At 44.1% G+C, this 24,963-nt stretch overlaps 1 protein-coding gene across 1 annotated transcript in view; it reads right to left on the bottom strand.

The window, feature by feature from the left end:
- Positions 1 to 12,457, bottom strand: part of AHRR (aryl hydrocarbon receptor repressor) — a 277,305-nt gene extending 264,848 nt beyond the window's left edge. The window contains exons 1-2 of the mRNA XM_066579246.1: positions 12,233 to 12,457; positions 11,148 to 11,220 (exon numbers count right to left, since the gene is read on the bottom strand). Of these exons, the coding sequence (XP_066435343.1) occupies positions 11,148 to 11,209 (62 nt within the window). The 5' untranslated portion in view covers positions 11,210 to 11,220; positions 12,233 to 12,457. The remainder of the gene's footprint in view (positions 1 to 11,147; positions 11,221 to 12,232) is intronic.
- Between the last annotated feature and the right edge of the window lie 12,506 nt (positions 12,458 to 24,963).

The following is a 24,963-nucleotide window of genomic DNA, read 5'->3' as shown; positions in this document are numbered from 1 at the left end:
TGGGAGCAAATCTGAAACCAGAAGGCTGTGACTTCATAAATATAGAGTTTGGCTTGTACTAAGAGACATATTAGACTATGCCCAAAAGTAATGTTACGTTTAAATGAATGTGTCACGGTCAAGTTGACTACTGTCATTTTAAACCATAACTTTAGCAAAAAGTGTTAATTAGTTCCAATGTCACCATGATATAAACTCAAAATAATAATAAAAAACAAAGAAGAGTAAAGAAAGTTTTGGCTAATAGTAGCAGCGGACCTTCTAAGCTGTAAGCCAATCAGTGCTGGCTACACTGAGCTGTGGAGTCTAGAGATGAGCGAGCACCAAAATGCTCGGGTCCCCGTTATTCGAGTCGAGCTTTTCGTAATATTCGAGAGCTCTATTTCGAGTAACGAACCCCATTGAAGTCAATGGGAGGCCCGAGCATTTTTGCAATGGACCCACCGGGTGCCAAGCTTTTTTTTTTCTCTCTCACCATCGAGTATGCTAATACTCGAACGAACATCAAGCTCGGACGAGCATGTTCGCTCATCTCTAGTGGAGTCTAAGGGCTGCCCTTTACATCAACCTTTAACCCCTATACAACTATCTGGTCTTCACTGCAGGGAATCCCTAGGTTGTAGTTCCTGAAGTAGTTATGGATTGGCATCAATAGCCTAACAGTATCTAAACCGTTAGTCAGAAACAAGCCAAGAGTAAATGCCTATTTACACTGAGTGATACTTGCTCAAAAATCTCTAAAAAGCTATCGTTTGAGCGATCATCTTTGCGTCTAAATGCGCGGCCATCGTGCACTTTTCGGGCACTGCTCGCTGATCATTAAATTCAGGCCAACCTAAAAATCGTCATTCAGCCTTATCAGCAGTTCTCCACGGGGAGTACTCATAGCATTGTTTCTTGTGGGAGAACAAAAGAACTGAAAGCTGATAGGAGCCCTCGGGCTATTAACTGCATTTAACTAAATGGTGCTCGGTCCAATCACAGCACTTACCGGAGGCAGGGTATTCAAAGCCCAGTTACCAAGAGAAGAGAATCCTGTCAGCACTGAGATCTGCAGCCTGCAGCAGCGAGGGGACTGACGCCAGAGACACAGACGCCTGCAGCTAGGTGAGTATAAATAATCAGCGCTGACAGGATTCTCTTCTGGTGACGGGGCTTTGAATACCCCGCCTCCGGTAAGCGCTGTGATTGGATCAAACGCCAGCCAATCAAAGCCAGAGCTCGATTATTCACAGTCATTCAGGGAATAAAATCACTGAATGGCTGTGATTGGTTCATTGAGCGCCGACTTTGGTTGGCTGGTGCTTGATCCAATCACAGCGTTTACCGGAGGCGGGGTATTCAAAGCCCCATCTCCAGAATAGAATCCTGTCAGCACTGAGGATTGCAACAGCGTGGAGACCAGCGCGGGGGACACAGACGCCGTGGGCTAGGTGAATATTGCTTTTTTTAAACCTTGTGTAGCTTGGGCTTATTTTTTGGGGAAGGCTTATATTTCAAGCCTCCCCCTCATTTCCCCCGAAAATAGGGTTAGGGCTTATTATCAGGGTAGGACTTATTTTCAGGAAAAAAACACAAGAAGCAGCAACATGGAATGCACTATAGAGAAGTGCAGCGCAGTGTAGATGTGAGGTGAGATAAAACATTTACTAGAAGCTGTAGTTACATCTGTATGAGTCTCAATGCCTGTCTCCCCCTCTTTCTTCCTCCTCACCCCTCCATAGATGTCTGCAGGCAGCATGAGACAGAAATAAGGCATATCCCAGCTCCCAAATTCTTAAATTAGTCTCTTTTACTAGATATGAAGTTCCCCTGGTTAACAGGTAGTGGAGAGCAAGTTAGAAGGAATGGAGACCCCTAGTGGCCAGCAGTTTAGAGTGAGTTTTTTTTAACAAAAACATCATTTTAAGTATCATAAATAGAGATGAGCGAGCGTACTCGGATAAGCACTACTCGCTCGAGTAATTTGCTTTATCCGAGTATCGCTGTGCTCGTCCCTGAAGATTCGGGTGCCGGCACGGAGCGGGGAGCTGCAGGGGAGAGCGGGGAGGAACGGAGGTAAGATCTTTCTCTCCCTCTCTCCCGCCCGCTCTCCCCTGCTCCCCGCTGCGACTCACCTGTGAGCCGCAGCGGCACCCGAATCTTCAGACCTGAGCACAGCGATACTCGGATAAAGCACATTACTCGAGCGAGTAGTGCTTTTCCGAGTACGCTCGCTCATCTCTAATCATAAACTAATTTGCACTTTTGCTAGTTATTATGTTGGCTATCACATAAATACAAGTTGAGAAGTTAGTGACTATTTACGCAAGAGGATAGTCAGGAGAAAAGCAGAGATCAGCAACAATTATAAGGCTCCTTTCACACCCGACTTTCTTTGTACTTCCAAGGTTTCCATCAGGAGAAACTATGACAAAAAACCTCACATGTTTAATGGATGCTACTTAGTGACATCTGTCCCTCATTGATCCTGCATTGAGCAGGGGGTTGGACCTGATGACCCTAGAGGTCCCAATGATCCTGGAGGTCCCTCCCAACTCGAGCCGGCTACCTGAACCATGCAGGGATTGAACTCACAACCTACAGGTCATGAGCGAGAGCTTAGGACTGTATTTCTGCTTCATGGAATGAGTGGTAGATTTTAGGGTATGTGGTGGACTTGTTGCGGATTTTTCACAGAGGAAAAGTCTTAAGCAAATCCGCAAGCAAAACTCCCTGAACAGAGCAGCAAAGTGGAATCCCCAGTGCGAGTGTAAAAGCACCCTTACTTCTGTGGGTAAAGGTTTACCACTGCACAAAGGTCCTGCATGGTCCTGTCACATGATCAGAGTTTCTAACTGGCAAACTACATTACTCAGAAGCATGCTGCATGTCCTCCTGGCACCTCCCACCTCTACTGCCTGTGCACTGATAGGGTTAACTAGACCAGATAAGCCCTGTGTCCTCCCCCTGGGCTTATTTGCATGGTGTGAAGAGGGTAGAGGGGTAGAGTTCTGCAAAACCTCTCTTTAAACTCACGGTGCAGGTGTGTCCCGTGTCGATGTGAACGGACCGCGGCAGCACAAATGCAGTCAAAAGCGCAGATACAAATGCGATAGCGCAACTTTCACTCCACAAAAAATGTTGGCGCTTACGTTTGCGTAAAGCCGTCCTTAGTCAGCCACTTCCGTAATATGGTGCCCACAGGTTGGTTCCACTTGCTACAATGCCTTGATGCACAGCCCTCTTATCTATAGCACAGTGAAGCAGCTTTAGGCGTCACAGTGGTCGCATTTGCTACAGGACTCTTAAGGCCGGGGGGCGCTAGTCCCTGTCCCCACAATAGCACTGTAGCATTCTGCTGGGTTAGGGCTCATGTCCATGGGCTTAAAATCTGCAGTGTTTCTCCCTCACGCGGATCCGCACTTCATAGGGATGCATTGGACACCCGCAGGTAGTTAAATACCTGCGGATGTCATTTTTCTCGTCAGGCGCGGATCCGCGTGCGGGAAAAAAAATGGACATGCTCCACTTTCGTGCGGGTCTCCCGCAGGTTTCTATTGAAGCCTATGAAAGCCGTCCGGATCCGCAGGAGACCCGCGCCTGAATTAAACTCACCTGCTCCGGACGATGCGGTTCTTCCTTCCTTCCTTCGTGGCCGGATCTTCTTTCTTCGGCCCGGCGGATGTGCCCGCGCATGCGCGCAGCACGCTGCTGGCGTGCCAAGCACATCCACCGGGCCGAAGAAAGAAGATCCATCCGCGAAGGAAGGAAGAGCCGCATCGTCCGGAGAGGTGAGTTTATTCTGATTTTTGAGCCTCATGTCCGCGGGGCAGGAGGGACCCGTTGCGGGATTCTACATGAAGAATCCGCGACGGGCCTGATTTTCCCCGTGGACATGAGGCCTTACTTGTGTTAGGGGGAAACATCCTTACAAGAGACCCAGCATGGTAATTAAAAAAAGCCCTGATCTGGCAGCCAATATTCACTGTGGGGGTTGTAAACGGGTTGGTCTGTCCTCCGATTAGAGGTTCTACCATGGGGTACTTGAGCCTAACCTTCAAGGGGCCAGTTCTGCACAGTAAATTATACTTTTGCTCGGACATTGCAATTAGTTCTGACAACTCCTTTCTGGGCAGGGATATTACTGACAATCAGTGTGTGTATATATATTACTCCTTCTGGGGGGGATGTTTGTTTGGACAATGAGTGTAGTTGCCATATCTGTCCTGTCTGTATTTCATGGATCCATTTCTATAGATGCAGAAAAAAGAATTGGGTCTGCTTTAGTTTCTTTTGTGGACATGGAAAGCAGAAGACAAACGGAAGTAAAAATGGCCGCAGACCACATACAGATCTGCAATCCGATGAAAAACGCCTATTTTTTACGGATGCACCACAAATGAGTTCTTCTAGGGTCTGGCTCATCCGTGTAGCTGTGGAGGCTCTATGACTCACTTGGATGACTTGGCCTGGATATGCAAATGTGTTTTCTGATTTTTAGTAATCTCTCTAAGTAGTAACCACAGAATGAGTGAGCTCTGCATATCAAACACCGATGATACAAAATATCGTTATCACTGTGAGGATTTTGATTTTGTGGTTTGAGTTTCCTGCAAATCTGTCACGTTTAATGAGCTAGTAACATTTATGTGGACGTTCCAGAAGCTTTATAATGAAAGTGACAAACGAGTTTCTCATCATTTTCCACAAAAAGCTGCAGAGTTTATTTTATTACATCGAGTCGTTTTGAAAAATATTCCAAATTAAGATAATAACTGGAAAATGCTTCACGGTCTTTAGTGATTCTCTATATGGGAAGACTTATTTCAGCTGCATTTCCTGATCTAAGAAGCCATCAAATAATCTAGACATTATGTAGAAAGTCTTTTTGTGCCGACAACATAACTAGTGGATCATAAATCCTAAAGGGAGAATCCTACTGTTGTGTACATGAAATGACCACATTTCAAGTCTACGAGTCAATGGGAACGGGAACTGAAACTGGGGGAAGGGGGGCGGGGGGCTTTTATTCACAGGCAAAACAATAAAATTAAAATTTCACAATAGGTTATAATCTGAAACGCTCTTCATCTACAAAATAGTCCAATTCATGTATTCGCCTTCTTTTTCCCTTAAGATTGGATTTTGTCAAACCTCCCATTGCCTAAAGGCCCATTTAGACACAACGGTTATCGCTCAAAATTCGCTCAAAAGCCATCTTTTGAGTGATAATCGTTGTGTCTAACCGCAGTGCCATGGTGAAGTTTTCATTAACCAGTCACTGATCGTTCTCTTTCAGCATGCTAGAAGAGAACGATCAGCCTTATCAGGAATTCACAGCGGGATACAGTTGATACTATTGTTTTAGCTGTATCCCGCTCCGTGAACACAGGCGGGGTATGAAGAACTCAGCTGTGTTCTTCATACTCCACACGGAGAGTGAACAGCTGTGTAATAGCTGAGCGCTCCATGAACAGCCGGGGCATGAAAAACACAGAGGTGCAGCTGTGTTCCGCTCGGAGCGCTCAGCTATATAACAACTGGGCGCTACGAGCAGAGAACAGCTGATGCAGAAGACAAATGGCCCTGCTTGTCTTCTGCATCCCCTGCTCGGAGCGCAAAGTGATCGCTCAATGTTTGAGCGATCACCTTGCGCTTAAAGGCACACAACAATTATCACTCAAGAGTCACTCAAAAGACATCTTTTGAGCGATAATCGTTGTGTCTGCAGTTACCACAAGAGAGCCAAAGGGCTGTCTATATGCAGAACAGAGGGAAAACCCTGTTCTGGAAGGAGAGGTGCTTGCTGGGATGGGAAGAGGAAGTCCTCTTGAAAGATGGAGTGTGCAAGCAGAAGGCTAGTAGAGATCACTGCAAAACACTTGTGGGCACAGGAAGAAGTCAGACTGCTGATACTGAGTGCCATGTGCCAGAACACGTATCAAGATCGTGTAGTGAGAGGACATCCGGCCATGGAACAGTACAGCCACATTGGAGTTAAGACAGCCATGGATTGGAGAGATTGTCCCGTTCAGAACAGACTTGTTATAGGAGAATTAGGTACTATGTTAAGATAACATGAACTTGTGTGATAAGCCCTGACAAAGCCTTGCCTGTGTACTTTGTTGCACATTTGAATGGGTCAAATGAACTTCAATAAAGGAAATATCTGTTAACCCCTTCCTAAAGTAATGACTTTTATTGTCCTGCAGCGCCATTTTACAAACTTAGTGTACCCTGTAAGCTCGGGCTTATGCAGATGTCCGGAGTTCACAGAGAAACCAGAGCCATCGGCAAACCACTTACCCCTCGGTACCTACTGAATAAGTCTAATTGTTTGCAAAATGGCTTTAAATAGTCAAAACAATAGCATTCGCTAACAATTTTAATTTCTGTATAATATGGCACCCACAGCAGTCTATGGGGCCAAATGTACCTCCAACTTCATGGTGGCATGGAGGTAGTCTTTCATAGGAGTTTTGCTTCTAAAAATAAATATCTCCAAAATACAATACTGCAAGGAGACACCATGTGACGCACACGGACTACCTACAGCATAGTGGCCAGCAGTCCTAAATTCACGAAGACTGTCCCTATTTTTAACGGCAATCCCATTAAATATTTGTTCCAGGCACTGTCACACAATCCCAGGCATTGGCACAAACAAGGCAGTTTGTTTTTTCTCCATCGACCATTAACTATTTGATTAATCCAATAGGTGGAGTAGCTGCCAAAATTCATTACTCAACTGTCCTCGCTCCCAGCACGTCGTCTGCAGGACTAGCCAGTCTTTGGAATCATAGGGTCTTGTTTGGTGGCTGGGATCTGAATTATGGGATCAAATCTGGAGTCTCGATATTGAGGTCTGCTCCGGGGTATAGTCTGAGGTCCCGATGACTCTGGAGGTCCCTCCCAACTCCACCATTCTAGGATTCTAAATATTGGGTCTGAAGTATTGGTTGTAAATTGGAGGCCCTGAGTTTTGAGGTCTAGAATAACATTGGGGTCTGGACTAAAGGGGTTATCCAGGCCTTACAAAAACAGCAACATTAACAGAAGATTTTGGGCAAACCCTTCCCTCTATTCTGTCCTCACTGTAAATTTCTTATAGTGAGGATAATATACAGGTAATACTTGGAAAATGGATGTATATTCTGGTAAAACCCAGCCTATGGCAAGCTGCCCCCAACTAAACCCACCCCATGGCAAAGCTACCCCCAACTAAACCCACCCCATGGCAAGGTACCCCCAACTAAACCCACCCCATGGCAAGCTACCCCCAACTAAACCTACCCCATGGCACGCTACCCCCAACTAAACCTACCCCATGGCACGCTACCCCCAACTAAACCTACCCCATGGCACAGCTTCCCCCTAACTAAACCCACCCCAAGGAAAGCTTTCCCCACCAACTAAACCCACCCCATAGCAAAGCTACCCCCAACTAAACCCACCCCATAGCAAAGCTACCCCTAATAAAATCCACCTCAAGGCAAAGCTATCCCCAACTAAACCCACCCCATGGCAAGTTACCTCCAGAAAAACACACCCCATGGCAACCTACCCCCAACAAAACCTACTGCATTGCTACATACCCCCAACAAAACCCAAACCCTGTCAAAGCTAAAGTGTCTCTAGACAAAAAGTTTCCAATGTTGGCAACTACACAACAGCTTTATAGTACGGAGGCCCAAACCATAATACGTGTCCTAGTTTCATGACAGCTTTATTATCTTTCTCCTCTTGCTCATGTCATCCTGCCATGTTCTCAGTGAAAGACCATCTGACAATTAAATGCTCGGGTCATTAATTCTCTTTAGCAACTAGTGTATGCAGCAGCCGGCTGTCAGCTGATCGCCCCTCATGCACATCACAATATTGTAGTTCACTGTTCCTTAAATAGAGCTAAACTAATAGGAAGGCAGACATTCTGCGATTGTGTAATACATACAGGTAATTCTATGTGAAGTAGAATATTTGTTTCCATATGTTTTATCCATTGCATATGTATTGTGCATGGGGATCCATTTAGATTCCCTGTACACATGGATGAGGCATACCGAAACAAACATTCCCCCCCTGCAGCTTTATGTGTAGAGTTTCTTCTAGATTAGCCATAAAATATGGAACTACTTAAAGTTTAGATCTCATTTTAGAAAATGTATGATATTTAATCGGAGCACTTTTGCTGCTTCATTTCACTGATCAGTGATCGCCTCGACAGCCAGACTCTCACCGCTCAAAACTTCTGACGTGCCACTATGTTTTCTCAAAAGTTTTTACACTTTTAAAGGGGCTTTTGCCATCTCCTAAAGTGACGGTAATTTGCTATGATATGCCATCACTTTCTGACCCGCAGGAGTCTGACTGCTGAGACCCTCGCAGATGCTGAGAATGAAGGGGCTGCAGCACATGGATGCTCTCGGTTATTCCCTGCACAGGGAACCGTCACAGCTCCACTAAAGTGAATGGAGCTTTGCTATAGTTCTGTGCACAGACGGTGCAGGGACACTTTGAAGGGAAGAAAACTAAACTAGCGCTGCGGCCCCTTCGTTCTCAGAATTGGTGTTTGTCCCAGCAGGTACATCCTCACCGATTAAGAAGTGATATCACTTTATGGGACTGTAAAACCACTTAAAATCGATACCTGTGACGTGAGCAGAAGTGAAACTGACTAACTTTTTTGAGTCAATTTTTTTTTTTTGCTTGTTTCTTTAGTTTTAGGGGGACAAGAACAACTGCATCATAACGTGAAAAAACACTTGGTTTTACTTAGTGATTGCTAATTTTCTAAGGAGTTATAAAGCACTTAAGGGTCATCTTCACTGCTGGACTTATTGAGTTACATTCGAACATACGTATGTGAATAAGTAGTCCAAAGACACTAAGTGTAAAGGTCAGCAAAAAAACTAATTCCAGCCGAGCAGGTGATCATGTGACGCCAACTCCCAGATTTCAAGCACATTCAAAAAGTATCTTAATAGAGGAGATCTTCCCGAAACGTCTCACCGATGCTTTATGTCTCTGGGATTACTTGTATATCGCCGTAATATCCCTCTGGACCTCTTCCATGATGCATATAAGTGAATAAGTATGAATTAGCGGTATAAAGATAAGTCAAACTAACTTTGTCCCGCAGTGCCACTTAGAGAAACGAGAACATTTCCAGCAGGTACGGTTCACAGTTACATTACTAACCTTGGGTCACCACAGTCGCAAAAACATATAACCAAATTCTTGCTTACGGTCTATATAAATACATTTATAAGAATGGTTGATAAGACGGAAAGCACTGAACACAGCAAGAAGTTCTAGAACACAGACACGTCTTGTGGAGTTCACCAGATGAAGTATGTGGTAAGATGTTGAAATGGAAAAAAAAAACTTTCCTCAAATTCTGAGAACCCACATTTTCTATTTTCCCGTTACAGTGCACATTCTTCTTGTAGTACAGGACTTTCTGAAGAGATCTATGACCCCCAGATACAACTTTGCAGACATTTTCTGAATACTGAAGTTATCGTCTATAATTTAGGACTAAGTAAAAAAAAAAAAAAAAGTTTAAACTTCTAAAAAAAGAAAAAAAATATTGTAAATATATTTATTAATTTTGCAACAATCAAACCCCGAACCAATATCTTCTATAATCATTCGGGATTCAAATGCAATTATTATTCTAGGCACTAATCAACACTAAACTTGTCAAAAATTGTAAAAAAAAACAAAAAAAAAAAAAAACAAAACATTCTAATACTTGTGCTGAAGCTTCCGCAACATCTACCAATTGCAGGTTCGTATATACTGTATCATAGAAACTGTGAATTCCAGCTAACAACATATCTGAAGACATATGGAACACATTGTTTCTAGTTAGGTGATAATGACCCTTCCTTCCTTCAATATCAGATGTTTATATTCCATCCAGCATCGGGTCGGACCTTAATGGACCCCGCAAAACAGATTTAAATCTAAAGTATAGCTTTTCCTCAACTTCTTGCCTACAAATGACTCGACCCTTCACCTCCTTGTTCTCGCCTCGAAGGCTACGTCTTTGATGGATCTGTAGGTGTTTCTGATGTTCTGAATATTTTATACATCCACCATCGATGCAAATGAAAACTGCAGTTTAACCACTCGTAAGCTGGAATACTGTATTTAGGCTAATGCACATTTTACCGCTCCATACATAACTGCATTCTTCATACTCTAAACATCAACTATCCAGTTGTGGTTATTATTACAGTTTAGTCTGCGGTTTTCACTATAGACGCATGTCCCACCTGTTGGTGGATTCCCTGGACTAAAGCTTTATACTGTTATGAGTCCTCCTGGTAATAAAGCGTATTTATTTAGTAGAGTGTTAATTGCTGAGGGAGCGCAAAACCGAATAAAAAAAAATTGCAGCAATTTCTACTTAAACAAATAGCACTAGTGTGCCAACAATATGCCAAGAATATGCCACGAATATGCCAAGAATATTTGCATGCTTTGTTTCCGAGTTGAACTACAAATGAATGATCCGGCAAAATCCATTAGAAATGTGTAACCTGGTACGTGACTGTAAGCTCCTTCTGACCTGAGTTTACCTTTAAGCAATTAAGTTATTGCACCCCTATTACATAAGCAATAGACTTTAATGACAATACTTGACTATGGCATTAGTCGAAACTATTTACAATTTCCATAGAAACCAAAAATAATTGTTCCAAAAAGTTTGTTTCTATATAACTCTATTTAGTGTAAGGCGCAGATACTGGAAAAAGTTCTATTACCCTGATTCCCTGAAAATAAGACATACCCTGAAAGTAAGACATAGCATGATTTTCCAGAATTTTTGAGGATGTAAAATGATTTTTCAGGCTTTTTGAGGATGCTTGAAATATAAGCCCTACTCGAAAATTAAGCCAAAAAAGTCAATTTAAATAGTGTCCAGGAAGCTATACATGTAAAAAAGTTAAACCTTTTTGAACAAAAATTAATATAAGACGCTGTCTTATTTTCGGGGAAGCACAGTACTTCATTGACTCTGAATTTACTACGGACTTCATACATAATATAAAAAAAATTCATGCTGCTATGTCTATTCTACCTAATAGGATTAACAATACTAATTCACTATTCAGACAGTTCAATACATGCAAGAATGTAAAATGTAAATGCTTAACTGTTTTTGTATGGGTTTCCTTCTTTTTCGCCCCGCATACATGCATTCTCCAGGAGGAATCATAGTGGTCTAACCTGAAACAAGATAAGAAAAAAGCAACAGGTGCATCAAGGCGCATGTAGAGCGGAGCAGTGGGAGTGTAACGCAATATCTCCTAGAGTAGTGCTGTGATTAAGATATAAGCCCTGACAGCGACACGGCTCATGGTGAGCCATCGGAAAGTGATGCTCTCTGACAGGACATTTACTCTTTCGCTGCATCCCACAAGAGGCTCCCAAAACACATACTTCAAAGAGATGGCTCGGCCAACAACCAAAGCATTCCAATTAAAGTAGCAAGAACCCGGGCTAACACCTGGATGTTACTTCTGGAGAGGAGAAAAGTACACTAAATACTAAATCCAAACACTGGAAACTAGATACTAGACTATCAATACCGCATGAGAACATGCACTATAGATTGTAGATCATGCAGTTATACGGAGGGGGCATTCATCACCAATATGCATTGGAAACTCAGAAAATAGTAAAGAGATAAGAAAATCACACACAACCTGAGCAACATTAAAAGTATCACTGCAAGACTGTCTGGTGTATGTACAAACAAAAGAAGAAACACTTTGTGGATCTGAAACATAAAATATGACATAGTCATAAATTGTGATATATAATACATAATAATAAATAATTAAATATTACATATTGTTACATTGTATCATAACAGCAACTCAATGTCTAGCATTCCCTGCGAGCTGGTAAAGCTGTGCACTTTGCAGTGAGGTCTGCGGGTAGCACCTGCACTGGACAGTTTCTGAGGTGTGAAGTGGCAACTAATAGAAGGTGCACTACACTGCAGGAAAGTATTGCACTACATATAGAAGGTCCATACTGCAGGAAAGTATTGCACTGCGCATGGAAAGTGCACAGTACAGGGAAGTATTGCACTACACATGGAAGGTGCAGACTATAGTATTGCACAACACATGGCAGGTCACTGAAACATTTTCAAGTTGCACAGAGCATCTGACACAGGGGAACCTCGTGAAGACAATGCCAGCAATGCACGTGTATAGGGCACAGAACTTACCCAGTCAGTGACACTTGTCCCAGTCCTATGAAGTAAGGCGATACATCCAGAGCTGATTGATTGCCTGTGATGCAAGGTCCAGGACTGCACTCTCCACCTCTGGGCACCTTGTGACTGCAGGACAGTGACACCCTGTCATTGGCATATAATGCCACTGTGGTGCAGGATCACTGCCGACGGTGCCCCCCTTTTATGTTCTTACGACTTTCTCTCACTTCCTTACGATTCAGGTTTCGAGCATGAAAGTGAATGACAAGAACAGGCTCCACATGCGGAGAGAACAAGAGTCTTCCCAGCAGGATGGTGAGCGCCATCTAGTGTCCACACGTCTACATCCCAGTCATCAGGTCTGAATAAGTCACATAATAGCCGACACATCCATAACTGTAACTGCGGAGCTTCAAAGCTGAAATTGCAGGTAGAAATAAGCCAAAGCTCACTGAAAGTGCAGCTTCACACAAACGGATTTGCGCAGCTTTTGAGTAGAACCGATTGGTTTCATTGGGCTCGTTCACATAAGTGTATTTTGCACGCAGTTTGTTTGCGCACCGGAATACACAGTGTGCGCTATTCTCCTGCGCATTTGCACACGAAAATAACACATATTGAACTAATTAACTTAATTGCCCATTTCAATGAATAGGAGCGTGTGTTACTTTGCACGCATAAACGCACATGATTACAACACGCTACAAGCAAATCCTTTCCCAAATCTGCTTGCTTTACATACATATCTTGATATGGATTTGGGTGCGGACTTTCCCCAGAATTAGTGCAGAATTGCAAAGAGCAGAATCCGCAGCCTTTCTGTGGCATATCCACACACATGGGCGCATGCGCTAATACACTCGCCGCTATGAAGCGTATTAGTGCATAAACAAGGTTTTCGTTTTGACTATTCAAACTATACATGGTAGACATCCATGACTTTAACCCCTTAATGTCCACTGTTTCGTTTTTTTTTTAATGCAAACTGCTTAGAGTACTTGTTCTGATATGGCAGCTTTCAGAAGCAGTACTATGCTACCGTCATTTTTACCCCTTGGGTGCAAAGTTAATGCAAACTGATGAGGGGCAAAACCCCCGAAACAGCTGTCTGTGTAAGGATTCTGCCTTGGTTTTCAATTCCCAATCATTTTTTTAAGACTTGTATAAAGAGTCTAACATTGGCTTGCAGGAATGCTGCCCTCCAATAGGTGGCGCTGCAGAGGTATTGTTCCATCTTCCTTTTTTGCATGTAATGAACCATATGATACAGTTATCACGTTATTTATCCCACGCTATAAAAAAAAAAAAAGACATGCAAGCATTGCTGATTTTGATTATTCTGCATCCAAAAAATAAATAAGAAGGGATAAAAAAGTTCTACGAACCCTAAAATCTCATTCCACAAAACACTTACAGCTCCCTAAATGGAAAAACAAAAAAATAAAAGCGCTCTAAAAGTAGCAATGCAAAAATTTTTTTTTTTTACAATGAAAAGTGTGCAAAAAATAGTAAAATCTAAAAAAAAAATTATATATATATACATAGTTTCGCCATAATCATACTGACCAGTAGAATAAGGTCAAGGAAAGCAACATCTTTAAAAAAAAAAAAAAAAATCTGAATTGTTTTTTTTTGTACACCTCGCTCACAAAACACAAAGGAAAAACAATCAAAAAGTCTTTTGTAATGAGACTAATGATCCTTCTTACAAAAGAGAAGAAAATAGCTGCCAGGTTACTGCCGTGCGTCACTTGAGGACTAGATATCAACTGTGAACCAGATTGTATTCTACTGCAACAAATATGTCAACTGTCTTTTATTCTCTTTCATTTCTTTTATCATAAAACCCAATGAAAACTACTGAAAAGAAAAAGGCTTTTGTACCCCAAAATAATAGTAATGAAAACATGAGCTCATTCCACAGACAGAACAAGCGCTCGCACAACTCTGTAGACGGAGACATAAAGGAGCTTCGGCTCTCTGAGGTTCTGCAAATGTGACATTGTATCCACAAAGTATTCCAGCAAAGTCCTAGCTCCTCCCACTTGTGAGCCTGCTGTGCGCCCAAACAGCGCATCCACATGCGGGGTGTCTCCGTACCAGGGGCGTAACTATAGGGTGCAGGGGATGCAGTTGCACCCGGGCCCAGGAGCCTTAGGGGGCCCATAAGGCCTCTCTTCTCCATATAGGAAGCCCAGTACTATGAATAAAGTATTATAGTTGGGGGCCCTATTACAGGTTTTGCATTGGGGCCCAGAAGCTTCAAATTATGTCTCTGTGCAGCATTTAGGTATGGGTACGGGTACAGATACAGATAGAGGGGGGGGCCCCAGCTCACCTTTTGCATCAGGGCCCCTGAGCCTTTAGTTACGCCCCTGCTCCGTACATATCTCTTTCCATCATTTATTTTCATGGCTCACCATTAACAAAATTCAAACAGCTGTGGGGCTAAAACACCCATTCGGTTATGTTCACACGTGGCGGAAATGCTGCGGAATGTCCGAGGCGGAAATTACACGGCAAATTCCACAGCATCAAAAACAGAGTCAAGCTGATTTCCAAGACACAGCGCTCCCCTGCGAAGTCTTCGGCTGTCAGCGCTTCCTTCACCCGGCAGCCTGTACTGAGCGCAGCGTCGCTTGTTACCAGTTTGACTCTGTTTTCAACACGGAAATACTGCGGAATTTCTGCTGCGCCACATGTAATCATCTCCTTACACCACAGGTGTCAAACACAAGGCCCGCGGGCTGAATCCGGCCCGCTGCCTCATTTATCTGTGGTCCGCCGGCTGTGCAGTAAGTTCCGTCACCTCCGTGCTGCTGTCAGTAGGCAATCTTCTATTGGCTTGTTCTGTCTAGTGCAGGCAGTAATAGAGGAGTGCTGATAGACTGACAACGGCCGCAGAGGAGGGAAGAAGACTGCAGAGAACATGAGAGGGAGGCTGAGGAGGAGCAGCTGCAGGGTGAGAGCCTGGTCAGCCCTGACCTCCCCTCGCCGGCCCTTCCTCTGTTCATGGCTGCAGGCCTGCGGAGACATCAGGGGCCCAAGAAGGACTGAGAGCAGCAGGTACACCTGCCAGTGGGACCATATTGGATGCAGGTAAGTATAAAAATGCAGAAGTGTCTGTGTGTGTGTGTGTCTGTGCGCGTCTGTCTGTGCGCATGTATGTGCGTGTCTGTCTGTGCGCATGTATGTGCGTGTCTGTCTGTGCGCATGTATGTGCGTGTCTGTGCGCATGTATGTGCGTGTCTGTGCGCATGTATGTGCGTGTGTGGGTCTGTGATAGTGTGCGTCTGTGTTCTATGTGTGCGTCCGTGTTTTTTATATATATATATATATATAATTTATATATTAGTGTGCGCCACTGGCCACTATGGGGGACCTTATTACCAATCGGGCCGCTGTGGGGTTCAGTTTTACTATACAGTCTTACAATTAGAATCGGCCCTTTGAAGGCAGCCATAAGGCTGATGTGGCCCTCGGTGAAAATAAGTTTGACACCCCTGCCTTACACCCTCTGATGAACTCATTAAGGGGTCTAGCTTCCAAAATAGGAGCTACTTTCGAGTTTCCCACTGTACTGGTACCTCGGAGGGCTTTGTAAATGCAACATAGCGTCCAAAAACTATTCAAGAAAATCTGCGCTCCATCCTTCTGAGCCCGCCATGCGCCCCAATAGCAGTTTACATCCCCATACGGAGTATTTCAGGACTTGGGAGAAAATGGGTTCAAACTTGTGAGTTTTTTTTTTTTACTCTTTACCCTCGTGAATATGAAACATTTTGGGCTAAAACCACAAGAGCATAGTGAGGAGCAGGTAGCACAGTGCTCACACCGAGTTTAATGTTAGTGAAGCCGGAGCTTCTACTTCCCCTGCTGACCACTGATGATGACGTCAGGCTCTGCCAGACGACAGCAGGCTGGACAATCAGCCGATGGATGGGAATCCTGAGCAGCAGATCCTGGTCAATCAACTGCTGAAGACTTATCCAGTGCAGCGTCCGAGGAGCGGGCCCCAGCCTAGGAGACAACGGGGTATAGTTGTAGGCCTTGTCATGGTGGCTCTACTGTCTCCCACCCGGAGGGTAACCAGGGACACATCTAAGGGGCCAACAGCAAGCTATTAAATTAGGTTAACCTGTTGAGGGTTTACCTTGGTTCACTTTGTCAGGGGTGACGCCACCGTTCCTTCCTCCATGGGGATCTCTCAGTGTAAGAATAAAGAGTCCACACACAGGGTTGAAATGTAACCCTTTGCAATCCAATTTTGGATTCAGGGTTTCCTAGGGGGGTTTCTCTTTCTGCCGTTATACAATGGTACCACCTGCTGGCTAGAGCTAGTACTGCGGTATTGGACATGCTGGAGAGGCCTCCAACAACAGAGTGGCCAGTAATATACAGTAAGAATACCCTGCTGGACGTTTTCCGACATCGGAAGCTGTACAGCCTTCAATCAGAATGTCTTCAGACGTCAGACAGTGGATTGGAAAGGGTTAAAGGCAGAACCGGGAACAGTCAGTAAAGCCGTTTACTCCAACACAACTGGTAATAACTTCAAGACAGTTCATGCTTAACATTCTCCGGCAGTGCAGTAGTGCAGGAGAACATGTGGTGCGACAGGGAAGAAAACCGGGGAGAACAGAATGACTTACACAGGCCTAGTTATCAGTGGTGCTCTGGTCCCGGACACCGTCTCCTCAATAACTCCACCAACACTCTACCGTTCCACTATCACAGGATTTTGTAGGATTGCACTCCACATTGCACGACGGGAACTCGCACTTCTTGCAAAGTGCAGGAACAACTCTTCTTGGATTGAAAAATCACTCTACATTGCTGGCCACTAGGGGTCTCTCTTCCTTCTAATTTGCAGTCCGTTGTTAAATCTTGCCAGTCTTGCCACTCAGGAGAGAGGGGTAAGGTGGGTTGCTAAAAGCAGAGAGACTCACACAGATATGCCTTCAGCTAATAGTAAGTGATAGCTACTGGAACCACATCTCCACTGCTTAATACTTCTCAGCCTCCTCCATGATGATGTTATGTCTGAGTGTTAGGGCTCCTTATGGCACCTTCACATTGGTAGTAAAATTGCCCGATTTTCGTGCGATGTGAGAGTGAGTGAAAACACGGAATTATGAAACCAATGATTTTCAATGGTTTCCTTAACATTTGCGATATTTTCACTCATGCGATGTTGCGAGAAAAAAAATTGCGACATATCCTATCTTTTTGCGTTTTACGTTTCTTTTATCTGCAATGTTTTCCTTTTTATCGCAAAGCAGAAATTTGCGTTTTTTTTGTGCAATGCGTTTTCTAACATTAAAAAGTCCTATTGGCTTTCGTGTTAAGAAATTGCGTGGAAAAAAAAGTACGAGAAAATCGCAAGTGGCAGTGATGTTTTTGCAGGAAGAAAGCACCGCTGACACTCAAACATCTCATGAACGACGACACGATTTTTTGCGATATCACCCATTGCTTTCAATGGGGCTGGCGACAACAGCATTGGCCCCATTGAAAACAGTGGGAGAACAGTGCGATCTCCATGTGAAAACCCAAGGGCGATATTAGGCCGTGGATCACAGCCCAGTATCGCCCTCACCAGTGTGAAGCAGCCCTTACAGTCAGGAAGAAGAATCTGCCATTTTCTCTGTGCACAGCGTATATAACACGGCGTAACAGATTCCTTCCACCCACTCTGAGAGCACTGAAAATCGCAGATACAGCCTGCAGAGGGGAGATGGTGATAAATGCAGGATGCGAGTCATATAATGGGCAGAGATGGTGTTGTTCTTCATATACTCATGGCAGCGTATTCTGATGAAGTCATCTGAAAAGTGAAATGTGCTTTATATGTTCCTGTCGGACAATTTCTAATACTCTTCTTTATCACTTACTAGCTTACCCGTCGCGCGTTGCTGCGAAGACAGACAGACATACATTCATTCGTTTTTATATATCTAGATAACAACCAATCACAGCGCAGCTTTCATGTTACCTCAGTGGTATAATATATAACAACCAATCACAGCGCAGCTTTCATGTTACCTTAGCAGTATAAAATATAACAACCAATCACAGCGCAGCTTTCATGTTACCTCAGCAGTATGATATATAACAACCAATCACAGCACAGCTTTCATGTTACCTCAGCAGTAAGAGAAATAACAACCAATCACAGCGCAACTTTTATTCTGCCTCAGCAATATAAAAAATAGCAACCAATCACAGCGCAGCTTTCATGTTACCTCTGCGGTATTATATATAGCCACCAATCACAGCACAGCTTTCATGTTACCTCAGCAGTATAAGAAATAGCAACCAATCACATCACAGCTTTCATTTTACCTCAGCATTCTCAATATCCAGCAATTGTCTTGCGAAACGTTCGGCGGATGCATCATTTTCTGGTTGAACACTCATCCCGTTGCTCGTAATGCCTTTTGCTTTCGTGCTTGAGATGGAAATCAAACGATCTTTGTCTGGGGGGCATAACTGTCGACGATGCTCGCACGCGCGCCACCTATCGTAGGATAGTTGTACTATGCCAGTACTCTTCCCAGGAGTGCACTCAACTTCCCAAAGTCTCATGGCGATTGGATGAATGGTGTAGTAATGCATAAAGGACAGACAGACAGACATACATTCATTTATATATATCAGGAAGTGAGAGAATTAGATTCTGTACGTAAAATTTGGACGCTAATTCTTTGGCGCTTAGAATTGAATAATCGAGGTGGGACCCATTAACTTTTCCTATTTATGACATATTCAATGCCCGTGCCAAATTTCAAGTTTCTATGTGAGAAAATTACATTCCGTACGTAAAATTTGGACGCTAATTCTTTTGCGCATAGAATTGAATAATCGAGTTGGGACCCATTAGCTTTTCCTATTTATAACATAATCAATGCTCGTGCCAAATTTCATGTTTCTACAACATCGGGAAGTGAGAGAATTAGTGGCAATGATGGAAATCGAACGATCTACGTGGGGGGGGCGTAACTGTCGACGACGCTCACGCACGCGCCAATTATCATAGAATATTTGTACTATGCCTATAATCTTCCCAGGAGTGTACTCAACAACTTCCCAAAGTTTCATGGTGATCGGATGAATGGTGTAGTAGCGCATAAAGGACAGACAGACAGACAGACAGACACGCAGACATACATTCAATTTTATATATATAGATATGTATATTATGTCTTGATTTCTTGCTATTTGGTGGTTGTTGCTTTCTAGAGTCAGACTTATTTTATTGTAATAGGTACCTTAAAAATGGCTGAACAACATGGCCATGACAGGTAGGTCACAAGGGAAGAAAAAGGAACCTTAGTTGTCACTATTTAACCATTCAAAACATTGACAAATGTGGTAGAACACGTCTGTATTCACATTACTTGTCAGCAAAGTCAGCAAAAGTGAGCTCCAATCAGTCCTTGGAAACGTTTAGCAGGGTAATGCACATGTTCTGTATGTACACCTATTGGATATGTAGTGTTTCTACAAAGTGTTAGCGTGTCACGCTTCTGATATAAATCTGTAACGCCCTCTGCTGGTGACTCCCACATACTGCTGCTGAGGCATTCTACACTGAGTGCTAACCTCCAGCCCTCATTAGGTGGCTCTCGCTAGTGTTGCAGCACAGAACTCTTTTTATCAATGCTACACTCTGTTCAAACAATGTAGACAGTAAGTCATCGCCTGCGGCGGCTCCTACGGTCAGCATGGCAGCCTGCAGCAGCCGCCTGTAGTCAGTATAAGGCCCAATGTCCACGGGGGATTCTGATTTGTGGAATCCACGCGGGTGACCTACAAAGCTAGTCGCCCATCAGAAGGCATTGGCGTCCGCACATGAATTAAAGCATGCGGGCTTGTTTTGTGGACCCTTTGGTCCGGAAAACAAATCGCAGCATGTGTCCATTTCAGTGCGGTTCCCGAACGGATGGCTTCCATTGAAGTCAATGGAAGCCGTCCAATCTGGGGGCCATTCACAATTCAATTTCGGACGGGCTGCGGATTCCGCAAAAAGCAGGAGTTTAAAAAAAACTAAACTCCATCGCACACATCCGCAGTGCAGAAAAAAGAAGACCCAGACAGGTACACAGTGTCCTCGGCCGCAGGCAGGTTCAGATTCCGCTGTGGGCTCCTGTATGCGGAATCTGATCCGCCGATGGATATGAGGCCGTTGGGCAAAAGCACACTGCTGTGGGCGCAACTATCCTCGGCAGTACGGAGCGTAGCTGCGTCTGAACCAGCGAGATTTCTTCTCCATCAGCGGCAGTTTTTTCTCTGTGCCGGAGCGCAGGATTGTGAAAAGAGGTGGAAGAAAACGAAATCCCGCCATCTTTGTGTGCATCTTGTTTCTACGGCGTACACACTGCAACAAAAATCACAGATAGCTTAATTCTATGGGTCAGTATGATACCAAATTTATATCGGTTTATTTTTGTTTTTGGTGTACTACTTTTATTTTTTTCCAAAGATTTAGAATTTTTTAAAATTATTTTCTCCGCCATCTTCTGGCAGCCATAACTTTTATATTTTTCCATTGACAGAGGGCTTATTTTCTGCGGGACGTCCTGTAGTTTCTATTGGTACCATGTTAGTGTACATGCGATTTTATTTTTATTTTTTATTTTTTTTTACATCTCTTCTAGGAGACAGAGGGGACCAAGAGAACACAACTCTAGTGTTGTTGATTTTTATTTTCTGATGACATTCACAGGGTAAATAATGCTTTACTTTGATAGATCAGACTTTTACGGACACGGCGATACCAAATAAGTATTTTTGTTTTATTATTTAGATTATTTTATTATAAGTACGGCAAAAGTTTTTTCAAAAACTTTTATTACCTTTTAATTTTTTTAAATATTTAATAAAACTAATTTTTACAGCTTTTTTAGCCCCCAGAGGGGACAAGAACTTGCGCTGCTTAGATCGCTCCTGCAGGATGATGTAATGCCATAGTATTACAGTATGCCGCGATCTGAAAGAGAATCTATCAAGCCACACTAACTGCACAGCAACCTGCAATCTCATCGCGGGGGGGGCAGTGTGGGACCCTGAACATCGATCGGGGCATTTAAGTGCCGTTGTCAGAATTTAAAGGGTTAATAAAACCGATCAGCGGCGCAGCTAATCAGAGCTGCTGCGGGCTGGTGTTAAATGTAAGAAAAACTGGCATCAGTAATGTATGGAGATGGGATCGACCTGCGATCCCCCCTCCTTACACACCCCCAACCTGCGGGACGTAACTGTACACTCTGTAGCGCTAAAGGGCTTGTACCAAAATTTTCTTTTATGACCTGAGACAACCTCCAATCCTAAGAACAGGGGTCTTGTGTCCTCCTCTCCTTTCACTGCAGACTCATTGCTGCCGGAGGTAGCCAAGCGATTGTACTTGGCTATTGCCATAGGCCTCACTGAAATGGATGGAGCAGCGTTGTACCTGCTTTAAGTCCGCTCCTTTCAATCTCCTCCTCATTGCAGGGGGTGCAGTGAGCCCTCAATGAAGTGGGGGACTTGAGACCTCCGTTCTCCGGTTTGGTGGGGGTCTCAGCGGTGAGACTCGCACTGACCAGACTTTTATCACGTATCCCGTTGACAGGTGATTGATGTTGGTACAACCCCTTTAACCCTTTCCAATCCAATTTTCCTAGGGGGCTTACTCTTTTACTGCTGTTATACAACAGCGCTATCTGCTGGCTAAAGCCAGTACTGCATGAGGTGACACGTTGGATAGGCTCCAACAGCAGAGAGGTTGGCAATATACAGTAAGAGAACCCCGACGGACGTCTTCCAACATCGGGGCTGTACAGCCTTAAATAATAATGTATTTAGACGTTAGACAGTGGATTGGAAAGGGTTAACTCTGCGTAATATTAAAGAGGTTTTCCCTTCCCTTCTCTTCAGAGGTCAGACAGTGGGTTGGAAAGGGTTAAGAGCTGTTTATTCTTCCACAATATATGGAAGAAGGATTCTGCACTACGGCTTGTCTTGATAATGGCACATTAATCTATAGAGTATAAACTACTGACTCAGGATATGACTGATATGGCAGTATTGGTATCTGGCACTGTTCATATCTATGTTTTGTTCACAATGGAAGCCACAATGCAGCGATATGATGGATGCCACCAGAAGCTGCTGCTCTGTGCAGTAAGCGAGCTCATCTATGCTCTCTGTGTACACATACATAGAAAACACTGTGTGTACAGGCGCATAGAAAGCAGAGATGAGACCGTCTAATAGACCGTGCGGTGGCTTCTCCGTCTGACTGCGAAGAAACGGTAAGCTGGGCAAGTACAAAAAGTACATCCAGGCACTCTGTGGCACCTGTCCTGCGAGCTCACCAATCTAGTTTATGGTGTTCATAGGACATAACAGGAAGTGGAATACTGCTGGGAAGAGCGAATGGAATTCTGAAACGATGTTTTGAGACTGTGGGGATCACTATTACTACTGGGAGCCGCTGTGGAATGTCACTATTGCTTTTGGGGGCCGCTGTGGGATGTCACTATTAATACTGGGGCCACTATGTGGGGGGGGTCACTATTACTACTGGGGCCACTGTGGGGTGTCATTATTAGTACTGGGGGCCGCTGTGGGGGGTCACTATTACTACTGGGGGCCGCTGTGGGGGGGTCACTATTACTAGTGGGGCTGCTGTGGGATGTCACTATTGCTACTGGGGGCCGCTGTGGGATGTCACTATTACTAGTGGGGCTGCTGTGGGATGTCACTATTGCTACTGGGGCTGCTGTGGGGTGGGGACACTATTACTACTGGGGCCACTGTGGGATGTCACTATTGTTACTGGGGGCCGTGGTGAGATGTCACTATTACTAGTGGGGCCGCTGGCAAATTAAGCAGCATTTCCACATCCAAAAAGCAGTCAAAGTCTGTACGCTGTCTATTTTGAAGTGGCCCTGTCCTTTTTAGAACGACGGGGGTAAAATCATACGTCATGATAAGCCCCGCCCCCTGACATGTTGGCACTTTGCAATGAATAAGTGGGTTTCAGGTTGCAGTTTGGGCACTCAGTTTCTAAAAGGTTCGCCATCACTGCCTTCCAGTATGCTCTCGTGGGGTATGTCTGGGGCATCCATACATTTATGGAGAACTTATTTTTTGCAATATGATTGTTTTCCTTTTGGGGAAATTACTAGAATGTGTGTTTTACTTGCAGGATAAAATTGGGCCAAGTCAGCCTTATTCTGCACTTATTGTTCAGTATACTGCTCTTTTAAGATGATTAGGTGTATGTATCGTTTAGCGAGCAAGGCATGAAGCAAGCTGCGCAGAAGTCATCCATGTGGGGGACACTTTTTTTAACTTTGTTTTATTTAGGAAGTTGCTGAGCAAATACATTATACTTCGTACTGAGAAAGTGATTGTACAAGATTTTGTTTCTTTTGGTAGATAACAAATTGTAACAATGAGAAAGTATTAGACAAATTTACAATAAACAAATAAATGATCACATCTGGCTTCCATGTGATTTTATTTCACTATGAAATGGGGAAAGAGAAAAGGGGAATAGGAGAAAGAGGGAGTGAGGGGAGGGGAAAAGGAATTGAATCAGTCAATTTATAGTGTAGAATAGAGTTAAGGGACTCCATACTTCTTGAAATGTCTTAGGACAATTCCTATGTTGTGTGAAAACTTGGGGGTAACTCACTCATAACAGACTAACAGAGACAGTCTCTTTACATTTTGGGCAACTGGCCCTTTAAGTTTCTGCAATCTGCAGCACATCCAGTCACAGTCAATCTTCAGCTACACTGGCTCTTTAACTGCAACCTTGTCCATGGAACCAGCACATTCCACACTTCATAGCATCTTTGTGCACCATTCCTTGTGCATACTCCCCCATATGTGACAAGTTGGGTGTTACTCACTCTCGGGGATCGCCATCTTCTTCTCCTAAGATGGTTGGCACCACTCTCAGATAGACTTTGGACCACTAAATTTCATCAAATATCTGGCTTCTGACAGCTTTATTGAACATGCAGTGTCCGAGGAGCAGGCCATCAGCGGAGGAGACAGCAGGGTACAGGGATGTTAACCTTGTCACGAGGCTCTACCGTCTCCTCCCTAAGGGTAGCTAGGGACCCGACCTCGTTTCCGCTGGCAGTGCTTGCAAAATCAGGAACTCTGGTTTGTCACTCGTGACGCCAACGTTCCGTCCTCTGCGATGAAGCTTGATGATGAAATAAAATAGTCCACACACCAGAGTATCTTCTTGAGCAAGAACCGGAAACATTCGATTCTGTCCCTTTACCGCAACATAATCAACGATAACAATCCAACCAATTCTCACAGTGGTGATGCAGGGAGGATTCATGGGGTACTCGTAACTCTACAGTCCTAGTTATCTGTAGGCAATAGACTCTCCCGGTAACTCTCTCTCTCTCTCTCTCTCCTGACATTCACTCACTGTTTCCTCTCACTCTCCGGCGGCTCCTCAATTTCTCCAGATGCACGCAGTTCTTGTGTGGTTTCTCCAGGTCCAGGCGTAAACACTCCTGGTGGTAGTTGCAGTGGGAAGTTGCTCCTGAAGGCTAGGCCCAAGCGGGAATGGAACACCATCTCTCGGCCTCCTCCATATCTCTTTACTATTCAACCGACCGACTGACCAACTACCTCCATTCTGCTCTCCTATTTTCTTTCTGTTCTCCTTCTGTACCACTACTGTACTACTTCTGAATTACTTCTCAACTACTTGCATTGCTTCT

This window comes from Eleutherodactylus coqui, chromosome 9 (genome assembly GCF_035609145.1).
Source record: "Eleutherodactylus coqui strain aEleCoq1 chromosome 9, aEleCoq1.hap1, whole genome shotgun sequence".
Classification (NCBI taxonomy): Eukaryota; Metazoa; Chordata; class Amphibia; order Anura; family Eleutherodactylidae; genus Eleutherodactylus; species Eleutherodactylus coqui.
This window is presented reverse-complemented; position numbering and strand designations above follow the sequence as displayed.